The 13,298-nt window shown below is 42.2% G+C and overlaps 1 protein-coding gene across 1 annotated transcript in view; it reads right to left on the bottom strand.

Moving 5' to 3' along the window:
• PLEKHG4B (pleckstrin homology and RhoGEF domain containing G4B) overlaps window positions 1-13,298 on the bottom strand; it is a 110,360-nt gene that overhangs the window by 23,013 nt on the left and 74,049 nt on the right. Inside the window, 1 exon segment of the mRNA XM_049858300.1 lies at window positions 2,538-2,787. Within this exon segment, the coding sequence (XP_049714257.1) occupies window positions 2,538-2,787 (250 nt within the window).

The raw sequence follows: 13,298 nt of genomic DNA, 5'->3' as shown, positions 1-13,298 counted from the left end.
CAACACATGGACACAAAGACGTGAACACACACACACACTAACACATACTTGGAGACAGAAACATGACACATAGAGAGGACAGACATACACATGGATAAACATATGGACACATACACAGATGTGTGAACACACAGACACACATGAACACATACCTGGACACAGACACACAGAGACACACATGGGCAGACACATGGACAGACACACACATAAGCAGACACACCCATGGGCAGACACATGGACACATAGACACGTGAACACACAGACATGCACATAAACACATGGAGACACACAGACACACACTTGGACACACACAGATACAGGGACACACATGCAGAATGCAGATACACACATAGACGCACTCCCACCACCCCCACCTTCGTGAGGCCAGAAACGCTTGAGGCTTTGAGCTGGGTGCAGTCCTCTGTGGCTCTCACCAAACCTTAATGGCTTTTTAAGGCTGACAGACACATTCTGAGGGAAGACCCTTGAACACATATGAGGGCTTTTCTCTAAGTGAGGTTAAACCTCCCAGAAGGAGTTTTATAATCAGCTCAAGTTCTGTGATGATCTCGTGGGGTTTGATCATAATGGCACTGAATTTAGAGATTCATTTAGGGAACTGTTTAGCTTCTGGAACTGGAGACTCTAGTCCATGAACATGGTATGCCATTCTATTTATTCAGGTTTTCTTCTGGGCTTTCAGTAAAATTTTAGGTTCATCCTGCAAAGGCTTTACTCAGGGAAGTGGTTAATAAGGGCTTCTTGCCTACACTGTGTTCCAGGGACTGCTATGGGCTCTGAGAACTTTTTTTTTTTTTTTATGTTCAAACAATTCTCTCAGATGTGAAGTCCTGAAATTTAGTTTTTAAGTGCTAAAAATAGTTTTTCTACTATGTCATTTAAATAATTTGATGAAAGAATTCCAGAAGTGGTTAGAGTTTGAAAAGCAATCCCATTATAAAGGAAATACTAAAATTTCAGTTTCTAATGAGGAGCAGCTTGGCAAAGTTGGCTTGGTAGAAGTCTGCAGAAAAATTCTGAACGGTATATAGCATTTGAAGCAACAGAAAGAAAGTGAAGAGATTACTATAATGAACTGTATAATTAACATTTTAGTCATAAATGTGAAGTTAAAAAGAAGAGAAAAGTTAATTAGTTAAAACCCTAAAAATGCCAAGAGACCAGTAAGGTAAGAGAGGAACCAGGAAATGACCAGGGAAGCCATATCAATACCAAAAATAACAAACTGAGGTTGACACGCTCCTTGGGAAATGGACTCATAGAAGGTTGCTAAAACATTATTGTCACAGAAAAATGATTTTTAAAAGGATTAGAAGGGATCAGTGAAAACTAAAAATCATCCATTGGAAAGCTGAAATTACTCTGAATGTAAAGAAATAACCGTTGCTGTCGAGTCAATTCCAACTTACAGGGACCTCGTGTGTGTGTGTCAGAGCAGAACTGTGCTCCAGAGGGTTTTCAGTGGATGATTTTTTGGGAAGTAGGTCTCCAGGCCCTTCTTCCAAGGCAACTCTGAGTGGACTTGAACCATCAACCTTTTGGTTAGCAGCCAACTGCGTTAACAGTTCGCACCACTTCGGGATTCCCATCCTGAACATACTTTCCTGAACACTGAAGATTTTTGTAAGCTAAATCACTCAGGACACTCGGTTTTTGACAAGTCAGATGTTCCTTAACTTCTGCTCTAAAGACAAAATGAAAACTTTGCAGAAATGATAAACGTTTTTAAAACCATTCCATGTACTATAAATTGCTGCATACTTTACAAATTATTAAAACAATATTTAAAAAGTTCAATGATTGTTTATTCTTTCAAGTCTGAAGCAGTTATTTTGGCCACTTGAGTCACTGGGACACTGCTCATTGAGTGTTTTTTGAATTTTCTTTTCAGAGTAAGTTAAACATTTTATTAAAGGGTGAGCATGAAGACTCAAATAGAGAGCTACTCCATATTCACATTTGAGAAGAGACAAAGAGAGCAGCTCTCCTTCAATCAATCTATATCTTCAATGTGCTTCCAGTCAAAATCCTGAAAGGTTATTCCCAGAACTCAACAAGCTGATCCCAAAACTCATCTAGAGGGCAAACGGACCATAGGGAGAGGGTCTCAAGGGAGATGACGCATAGGTTCTAAGAACTGGTCACTGGCAAACTGATATTGGGAATTGCTTTTGTTCATTTGGCCTAGGGAGGAAGGGCAGCAAAAGCTTCTGTCCCATGGTCTTGTAGGAGAATTAAAACAGATGATGTAGGTGAAGTTCCCCACACCATGCATCTCTCAACACAGGAGTTACTAGACACCATTTGTAAACTGTCAAGTGCTGTCACACCCAGTTGTATGGTCTATTCTGGGGCGTATGTTCATTGAGAAGCTGTGAAGACTACATTTCCTAAACTTGTCCTGGAGCCATTCAAATCAGCTGAAACTTAAAAACCCAATCTATGGACACTTGACCCACGAGAGTCTCCCACACCTGGAGAGAAGGACCCGGCCCTGGTGTCCTCGGGGGACTCACGTGTTTCAGAAAGCCGAGGCCCACGGCTAGCGGGCAGTGCCGGCAACGCTCCAGCTCCCTGAGGAAGTGCTGGCGGTGGAAGTCATGGAGCTTCTCCAGGTTCCCAAAGATGGTGCCACGCTTCCCTCGCAGGTCCTGAGGCAGGTCCACCCTTTCCATTTCTGGAAAATAGTTGTCGATGACATATCCTAAGGACCTGACATACTCCCTCTCCGTGGAAACCATCTCGGCCATTATGTGGTACAGGCGGCTGGAAGACACAGAAAGGGGGTTGGACGCATCGTCCGGGCTCCACAGATGATGTCTCATTAGAGGCTAAGCCTCACATGAAACAAAGCTGACTTTAGGAAAACTCTCACACAGATTGGAGGTGTGTCCTGTGTACGTGGGGTGCACAATAAGAAAACAATCTCTCAGGATCACTTGTTTTCAGAAATGAACTATCCAAGTCAGCTCCATACCTTGGTGTTCTCTCTCAGTACCTGGAGTTGCTCCTCTGATAGGTAGTAAGGAGAAAAGATGAGAAATAAAGGGAGGGGACACATTTTAGGGAGAGACCTGAAATATCATCCATTTACTGACCATGGTAAGTTGGCCTTTTCAGATAAGAGATCCCTTTGAAAGCTGGAAAGGAGCCGTTGGGCCAGACTCCCTTGGGCTCCCTAACTTAATATCTGGGCATGGGCCCCCCCGGGGCTCCCTAACTTAATCTCTGGGTACGAGGACCCCCTGCGATTCCCTAACTTAACCTCTGGGCATGGTGATGCCCGTTCCAGATAGTTTAATTCTGGAACCCTCTCTGGGAGCAGCTCTAGCAGGAAAAAAGAAGCCTCTGCACAGAAGGGTGTCCGGGGAATTCCTATAGCAAAGTAGGTCTCTGACCCACGTCTATTGCTGCCCCACCAGAAGCTACTTCTGAAAACCCAGCTTTGCACTGTGGTCACACCTGACTTGATGAACTCACAGACGTGAGCAGCTGCAGCCCCAGGACTGATGGACCCAGAGACCGAGGAGAGGTGACAGCTGGAGAAGATGGGAGAGCAAAAGCCTCTGGGAGCAGGGATGGATGCCAGCTGGGGCAGAGCCAGGGAAGTCGCTGTCCAGAGCCCTCCTCCCTGACATAGCTAGGGCTCCCTGTCTTAACAAGGCTCATGTAGAGGGGCTATAGACCAGCACATTGTCAGAGGCTGTTCCAGTGACCAGGGGACACCATGCCCCTCAGCTAGCCCAGCCTCCCCAGCCCTCACCACTGGACGTGAACTCCTTAATGGCAGCTTATTTCTGAGTCGCCCTGTCTCCCTGGTGCTGCAGGAGTCCAGAGGACCTGTGAGAATTCATCAGTGTTTCCCCAAGAGAGAGGGCAACAGAAGGCAGACTGTGCCCCTGTGTGCTAAACAGCTTGTGCTATGGTCGTATAAGCCCATGCTGGGCTTCTAGGTCAGTATTTTTTTTTTCTTTTTACCATTAAAAAACTTGCTGAGCCTTCAACAAGAGTAGTCATGTCGTCTGTTGTAAATAGACATAGGATGCTCAGAGGTCACTCTGTCTTTCTGATCTGGCTTGGCACAGTCCGCAAGGCTGGGGGCTCCCTGCTGCTCCCTCTGATGGCCATGTCCTGGAGGCTTCCAACGCCTGCTGTGTGGGCTCAGGTGTTTAGGAATCTGCACTGCAGACCCTCCAGATGGAGGCCTGAGACACGCTGCTTTTGGCCACATCTGCTGGCATTCTACTGCAATTTCTTTAAACAGCTCAATTCTAATCAATTTTTAATGGCAGTAACAAGGGCTGCATATTTTTTGTCTGTGGTTATTTGCATTTTAAATTGGAAAAGAGTGAAAAGCAGCTAAAGATGGGAGATGCTGCAGAGGGAGCCCATTTACAGCAGAGCAGGGGAGCTTGGTTCCCCTCCCCGCCCCCCCGCCCCCCCATGGTACCTGCATTGCAGGTTGACAAATACATTCTGTTTCTGCGTAGACAATGCCTCTGCTGGTCAGGGCACCCGAAGCCTGGATCTCAGCAAGACCAGCAAGCCAACCTGTGAGTGCATGGGTCAGGGTGCCCCTGTGGTTCCAGGTGACCAGGCGCCCTCAGCATGGGGAAAGCACAACCCCCTCACACCTTAGCCAAAGACAAAATTGTCCCTTTTAGGTAATCTGAAACAAAATCAAATTTAGAATACTATCACAGGGAGCCCTGTGCAGGGGTTAAGAGTTCAGCTGCTAGCCAAAAGGTCTGCAGTTCCAATCCACCAGCTGCTCCTTGGAAACCCTATGGGGGAGTTCTACTCTATAGGGTTGTTGTGGGTCAAAATTGGCTCGACGGCAGTGGGTTTGGCTTGATTTGGTAACTATCACAGACGTGGGGGTAGGATAGGCTCTGGTGATTTGAGCCGAATTACATGCGCAACTTATTCATCAGGAAATCACAGCTAGAAATTAATGTGGGTGTGGCAATCTGACATGCCTGCGACCTCAACAGCAGCCCAAAATCTGGACACCTGGACTTTGTCTTAAAAAAGTTAAAGAAGGCATAAACTTTGAAAGGCCATAAATTGCTTCATGACCCCATCGTCTTTTCCATGTGACACGGGTTCACTCCCGTCAGTTAAGGTGCTGTATGGGTGAGTGATGGGGCACTCTTTTGGATAACTAAAGGGAACTTTTGGATTCATTAAGATGATTTTGGTTCAGCACAAAGCTCTGTCCTCTTAGCCTGATGACTGAGAAGGACTCACTCCCCTCGCACCCAGACACACATGGGTTTTTGAGGATCCCTGGAGCCATGACTACAGGGCTGTTGGGTTGGTGGGTCTGTGACTGGGACGGGGGCAGAAGTGACCCTGGAGGCTATGTCAGATGCTAAGCAGAGGCAGGGTAACTTCCTAACTGTGCTCATGCCCTCACACTGACTGGGGAACTGCCCACAGGGCCCAGGGACCACCACTTCCATGGCCCAGGGACAGGCCCTGGGGTGGATGACCCACACCCCCACGTCCTGTGACTTTGAAACATTTAGGATGAGTTGAGAGGCGAATCACAGCCCATAAGTGTGGCCCTGGTTAGTAGCTTTGTCATGTCTCCTTGCTCTGTGGAACTGGGACTTCTGATAGGTCTGAGATTCCACTTGTCCTCATCATCATGGGTAGCCAAGAGGGGGCAGACTGGGCAGGGCTCAGCCAGGACACTGTTATGGATTGATTTGTGTCCCCCAAAATATGTGTTGTAAATCCCAACCCCTATGCCTGTGGATGTAATTCCACTTGGGAATAGGGTTTTTCTTTGTTGTGTCAATGAGGCCATGTTAGCGTGGGTGTGTCTTAAACCAAACACTTTTGAGATATAAAGGAGCAGATTAGGTGCAGAAGCAAGGAGCCCTGGAGGTGCAGAGGTTAAGGACTCAGCTGCTAGCCAAAAGGTTGGTGGTATGAACCCACCACCAAGATGGTGTAGTAGTCAGATGCTTCCGGTGATCCCTCTTATGACAAAGACCCCAAAAAGCAAGTGAAACAACTATATTTCTGACAAGCTAGGAGCCCTGAACATCAAAGGCAAAGTTAGAAAACAGATTGAGTGGCAGGGGGAGGGAGAGATGGTTCAGAAGTGCAGAGGAGTTGCTGGACCTGAATCATTGGAAACCCTCAGGCACCATTCCCTGGAGTGACCGCAGCGGGGCTGGTGGTAGCATTCCAGATGCGGTTTCCTCAGGGAGAGACAGCAAACCACATAGCCTACTCACATGTCTGGCACCAGAGAAGAACAGTGCTCTCAGCAAAACTTAAGTACTTGTGTTTATTTTACAACATCCCCAGCCCCCAAGCTGGCTCCAGTGGCTGTCGATTTCCCTGGGTGTGAGATAGGGCCCACTGTGTGTCCTGAGCCATTCTCCTGGCCTTGGAGAAGGAACAAGTTCACAACTGGAGGAAAAGATAATCTGCCAGCTCCACTAAGCTGGGGAGCTCAGGACAGAAGCAGCTCCTGTCCAGGCATAAATGGTCCATGGACTTTGAATACTTTTCCCCTCTGCATGGACCTGTGTGGGCCTATTTCAGGCAGACTGCAACTGTTTCGGCTGTGCAGTGGAGAAGTGGGTGTTTGATGTTTGACACCCCTTTGCCTATGCACATCAGGGGCCTAAGGACTGATGGCTCTACCCATGTCACCAAGTCACCTGTGACAGGGGTTCAAAGATAAGGGTACCTCCCAGTCCTTACAACCAAAAGCATTGGATGCCCGTGGTCTGGCTGCAGAACTCACCTAGGGAACAGGGCCAAGCTTTCCTCACAGACACTAGGGGGATGGTTGCCAGCCCCCTGCTTGTTCAGAGCATGACCTCCTGCTGCAACAAAATACTTGTACCTACACCAATCACTCCTTCCTTCTAAGGCTGTAGGACAGAGCCTGTAGCACACACTTGATGACCAACTACCTGGACACCTGAGCTGAATCCATACAAGAAAATTGAATGGACTCCTAGGCTCATATACTTGATAACAGCTCTAGCCATCTGGGGACAGGACGACAGAGCTCCAAAGGTGAAAATAATCAAGCTATCTCACTCAAGCAGCCTATTTCAGCATATCAAAACAAAACAAACCAAGAAGCTAGAATACGGTGAGCAAACATAAAAAAACTAACATAATTAATTATAGATGGCTCAGAGACAACAGTCAATATCAAATTATATAAAGAAGCAGACCATGATTGCTTCAACCAGTGCTCAAAACAAAGAATCAAGGAGTCTTCTGTATGAAGGTGCCTTCCTGTAATTACCAGATGCAGAATAGAAAAGATTAATGTACAGAACTCTTCAAGACATCAGGAACAAGATCAGGAAGGAGATCAGGCAATACACAGAAGAAGCCAAGGAACACATAGATAAAGCAGTTGAAGAAATTAAAAAGGTTATTCAAGAACATAACAAAAAATATAATAAGCTGCAAGAATTCATAGAGAGACAGCAATCAGAAATACAGAAGATTAACAACAAAATTATACAATTAGAGAACTCAATAGAAAGTCAGAGGAGCAGAATTGAGCAAGTGGAACGCAGAATTAGTGAGACTGAAGATTAAACACTTGGCTCCAATATATTTGAAGAAAAATCAGATAAAAGGATTAAAAAAAAAATGAAGAAACCCTAAGAATCATATGGGACTCCATCAAGAGAAATAACCTATGAGTGATTGGAGTACCTGAACAGGGAGGGATAACAGAAAATACAGAGAGAATTGTTGAAGATTTGCTGACAGAAAACTTCCCTGATATTATGAAAGATGAGAAGATATCTATCCAAGACGCTCTTCAAACTCCATGTAAGGTAGATCTTAAAAGAAAGTCACCAAGACATATTATAATCAAAGTTGCCAAGACCAAAGATAGAGAGAATTTTAAGAGCATCTAAGGATAAACAAAAAGTCACCTATAAAGGAGAGTCAGAATAAGCCCTGACTACTCGGCAGAAACCATGCAAGCAAGAAGGCAATGAGATGACTTATATAAAGCACTGAAGGAAAAAAATTGCCAGCCAAGAATCATATATCCAGCAAAACTGTCTCTCAAATATAAAGGTGAAATGAGGACATTTCCAGATAAACAGAAGTTTAGGGAATTCATAAAAACCAAACTGAAACTACACAAAATACTAAAGGCAGTTCTCTGCCTAGAAAATCAATAATATCAGATAGAACCCAAGACAAGAACACAGGACAGAGCAACCAGATGTCAACCCAGACAGGCGAATCACAAAAATCAAGGTAAAAAAATGCTTAAAACAGGGAAACAGTGATGTCATTATGTAAAAGAAGACACATTAAAACAATAAAGAGGGAAGCAGAAATGTAGTCATAGATCTTTCATATGGAGAGGAAGTCAAGGAGATGTAAAGAAATAAAAGCTAGGTTTAAACTTAGAAAAATAGGGGTAAATAGTAAGATAACCACAAATTAGACTAACAATCCTGCTCATCAAAATAAAATACAAGAAAAAAATAAAGACTGAGCAGAAACAAAATCAACGACAATGAATAAGAGGAAAAGACAATATATAAACTACTCAGCACAAAAATTAAGTGGGAAAAAGAAACTGTCAACAACACACAAAAAAAGACATCAAAATGACAGCACTAAACTCATAAAAAAAACTCATACCTATCCTTAATTACGCTGAATGTAAACGGACTAAATATACCAATAAAGAGACAGACAGTGGCAGAATGGATTAAAAAACAAAATCCGTCTATATGCTGCCTATAAGAGACACACCTTAGACTTACAGATACAAACAAACTAAAACTCAAAGGATGGAAAAAAAAAAATATCAAGCAAACAACAATCAAAAAGAGCAGGAGTGGCATTATTAATTTCTGACAAAATAGACTTTAAAGTTAAATCCACCACAAAAGATAAGGAATGAAACTATATAATGATTAAAGACAATATACCAGGAGGATATAACCATATTAAATATTTATGCACCCAATGACAGGGCGCAAGATACATAAAAGAAACTCTATCAGCATTGAAAAGTGAGATAGACAGCTCCACAATAATAGTAGGTGACTTCAACATGCCACTTCCAGTGAAGGACAGAACATCCAGGAAGAAGCTCAGTAAAGACACGGAAGGTCTAAATGCTACAATCAACCAACTTGACCTCATAGACATACACAGAACACTCCACCCACAGCAGTCAAGTATACTTTCTTTTCTAGCACACATGGAACATTCTCTAGAATAGACCACATATTAGGTCATAAAGCAAGCTTCAGCAGAATCCAAAACATCGAAATATTACAAAGCATCTTCTCTGACCATAAGTCCATGAAAGTAGAAATCAATAACAGAAAAAGCAGGGAAAAGGAATCAAACACTTGGAAACTGAACAACACCCTGCTCAAAAACAACTGGGTTATAGAAGGTATTAAGGATGGAATAAAGAAATTCAGAGACTCCAGTGAGAATGAAAACACTTCCTATCAGAACCTTTGGGACACAGCAAAAGCAGTGCTCAGAAGTCAATTTATATCAATAAATGCACACATACAAAAAGAAGAAAGGGCTAAAATCAAAGAATTATCCCTACAACTTGAAAAAATAGAAAGAAAGGGACAAAAGAAACCCTCAGGCACCAGAAGAAAGCAAATAACAAAAATTAAAGCAGAATTAAATGAAATAGAGAACAGAAACATAATTGAAAGAGCTAACAAGACCAAAAGCTGGTTCTTTGAAAAAATTAACAAAATTGATAAATCATTGGCCAAACTAACATAAGAAAAACAGGAGGGGAAGCAAATAACCCGAATAAGAAATGAGACGGGTGATATCACAACAGACCCAACTGAAATTAAAAGAATCATATCAGACTACTACAAAAAACTGTACTCTAACAAACTTGAAAACCTAGAAGAAATGAATGAATTTCTACAACTAAATAAACACATAAAAAAAAAAGAAGAGATTGAAAAGATAACTTAAAAACTGCCAAAAAAAAAATTCTCTGGCTCAGACAGCTTCACTGCAGAGTTCTACCAAACTTTCAGAGAAGAGTTAATATCACTACTACTAAAGGTATTTCAGAGCATAGAAAAGATGGAATACTCTCAGAGTTATTCTATGAAGCCAACAGATCCCTGATAACAAAACCAGGTAAAGACACCACAAAAAAAGAAAATTACAGACTTATATCCCTCATGAACCTAGATGCAAAAATCCTCAACAAAATTCTAGCCAATAGAATTCAACAGCATATCAAAAAATAATTCACCATGACCAAGTGGGATTCATACCAGGTATGCAGGGATGGTTCAATATTAGAAAAACAATTAATGTAATCCATCATATAGGTAAAACAAAAGACAAGAACCACATGATATTATCAATTGATGCAGAAAAGGCCTTTGACAAAGTCCAACACCCATTCATGATAAAAACTATCAGCAAAATAGGAATAGAAGGTAAATTCCTCAACATAATAAAGGATATTTACACAAAGCCAACAGCCAACCTCATCCTAAATGGAGAGAGTCTGAAAGTATTCTCCTTGAGAATGGGAACCAGACAAGGATGCCCTTTATCACCACTCTTATTCAACATTGTGCTGGAGGTCCTAGACAGAGCTATTACACACGATAAAGAAATAAAGGGCATCTAGATTGGTAAGAAAGAAGCAGAAGTATCTCTATTTGCAGATGACATGATCTTATACACAGAAAACCCTAAAGAATCCTCAAGAAAACTACTGAAACTAAGAGTTCAGCAGAGTATCAGGATACAATGTAAACATACAAAAATCAGTTGGATTCCCCTACACCAACAAAAAGAATATCAAAGAGGAAATCACCAAATCAATACCATTGACAGTATACCCCAAGAAGATAAAATACTTAGGAATAAATCTTACCAGAGACATAGAAGATGTGTACAAAGAATACTACAGGACACTACTGCAAGAAACCAAAAGAGACCTACAGAAGTGGAAAAACACACCTTGCTTATGGATAAGGAACACTTAACATTGTAAAAATGTCTATTCTACGAAAAGCGATCTATAGATACAATGCAATTCCGATCGAAATTCCAGAGACATTTTTTAATGACATGGAGAAACAAATCACCAACTTCATATGGAAGGGAAAGAGGCCCCGGATAAGCAAAGCATTATTGAAAAAGAAGAACAAAGTGGGAGGCCTCACACTATCTGATTTTAGAACCTATTATACCACCACAGTAGTCAAAACAGCCTGGTACTGGTACAACAACAGATACATAGACTAATGGAACAGAATTGAGAATCCAGACATAAGTCCATCCACATATGAAAAATCTGATTTTAGAACCTATTATACCACCACAGTAGTCAAAACAGCCTGGTACTGGTACAACAACAGATACATAGACTAATGGAACAGAATTGAGAATCCAGACATAAGTCCATTCACATATGAGCAGCTGATATTTGACAAAGGCCCAAAGTCTGTTAAATGGGGGAAAAGACAGTCTCTTTAACATATGGTGCTGGCATAACTGGATATCCATCTGCAAAAAAAAAAAAAATAAGACTAGACCCATACCTCACACCATGCACAAAAACTAACTCAAAATGGATCAAAGACTTGAATATAAAATCTAAAACGATAAAGACCATGGAAGAAAAAATAGGGACAATGCTAGGAGCCCTAATACATGGCATAAACAGTATATAAAACATTACTAACAATGTACAAACACCAGAAGAGAAACTAGGTAACCGGGAGCTCCTCAAAATCAAACACCTATGCTTATCCAAAGGTTTCACCAAAAGGGTAAAAAGGTTACCTACAGACTGGGAAAAAGTTTTTAGCTCTGACATTTCCAATCAGGGTCTGATCTCTAAAATCTACATGATAATACAGAAACTCAACTACAAAAAGACAGCTCAATTAAAAAATGGGCAAAGGTTATGAACTTCACTAAAGATGACATTGAGGTAGCTAACAGACACATGAGGAAATGCTCATGATCATTAGCCATTAGAGAAATGCAAATCAAAATTATAATGAGATTCCATCTCACTCCAACAAGCCTGGCGTTAATCAAAAAAACACAAAATAATAAATGTTGGAGAGGCTGTGGAGAGATTGGAACACTTCTACACTGCTGGTGGGAATGTAAAATGGTACAACCACTTTGGAAATCTATTTATTGCTCCCTTAAAAAGCTAGCAATAGAACTACCATACAATCCAGCAATCCCACTCCTTGGAATATATCCTAGAGAAATAAAAGCCTTTACATGAACAGATATATGCACACCCATGTTCATTGCAGCACTGTTTACAATAGCAAAAACATGGAAGCAACCAAGGTGCCCATCAACGGATGAATGGATAAATAAATTATGGTATATGCACACAATGGAATATTACACATTGATAAAGAGCTGATGAATCCATGAAACATTTCATAACATGGAGGAATCTGGAAGGCATTATGCTGAGTGAAGTTAATTAGTTACAAAAGGGCAAATATTGTATGAGACCACAATCACAAGAACTCAAGAAATAGTTTAAACAGAGAAGAAAATATTTTCTGATGCTTATGAGAGTGGGGAGGGAGGGAAGGAGAGGAGTATTCACTAATTAGATAGTAGACCAGGGCTATTTTAGGTGAAGGGAAAGACAACATGCAATACAGGGGAGGTCAGCACAACTGGACTAAACCAAAAGGAAAGAAGTTTCCTGAATAAACTGAATGCTTCGAAGGCCAACGTAGCAGGGGCAGGGGTTTGGGGACCATGGTTTCAGGTGGCATCTAGGTCAACTGGCATAACAAAATATATTAAGAAAACATTTTGTATCCCCCTTTGGTGAGTGGGTCTGGGGTCTTAAATGCTAGCAAGTAGCCATCTAAGTGCATCAATTGGTTTCAACCCACCTGGACCAAAGGAGAATGAAGAATACCAAGAGACAGAGAAGGCTACATAAATCAAAGACTACATCAGCCTCAGACCAGAAGACCTAGATGGTGCCTGGCTACAACCGATAACTGCCCTGACAGGGAACACAACAGAGAACCCCTGAGGGAGCAGGAGAACAGTGGGATGCAGACCCCAAATTCTCGTAAAAAGACCAGACTTAATGGTCTGACTGAGACTAGAAGGACCCTGGAGGTCAGGGTCCCCAGACCTGATGGCTCAAGAGAGGAACCATTCCCAAAGCCAACTCTTCAGACAGGGATTGGACTGGACTATGGGATAGAAAAAGATACTGGTGAGGCGTGAGCTTCTTG

The sequence above is a fragment of the Elephas maximus genome, chromosome 2, assembly GCF_024166365.1.
Source record: "Elephas maximus indicus isolate mEleMax1 chromosome 2, mEleMax1 primary haplotype, whole genome shotgun sequence".
NCBI classification, from domain to species: domain Eukaryota; kingdom Metazoa; phylum Chordata; class Mammalia; order Proboscidea; family Elephantidae; genus Elephas; species Elephas maximus.
The sequence above is the reverse complement of the archived record's forward strand: the minus strand, read 5'-3'. Positions and strand labels throughout refer to the sequence as shown.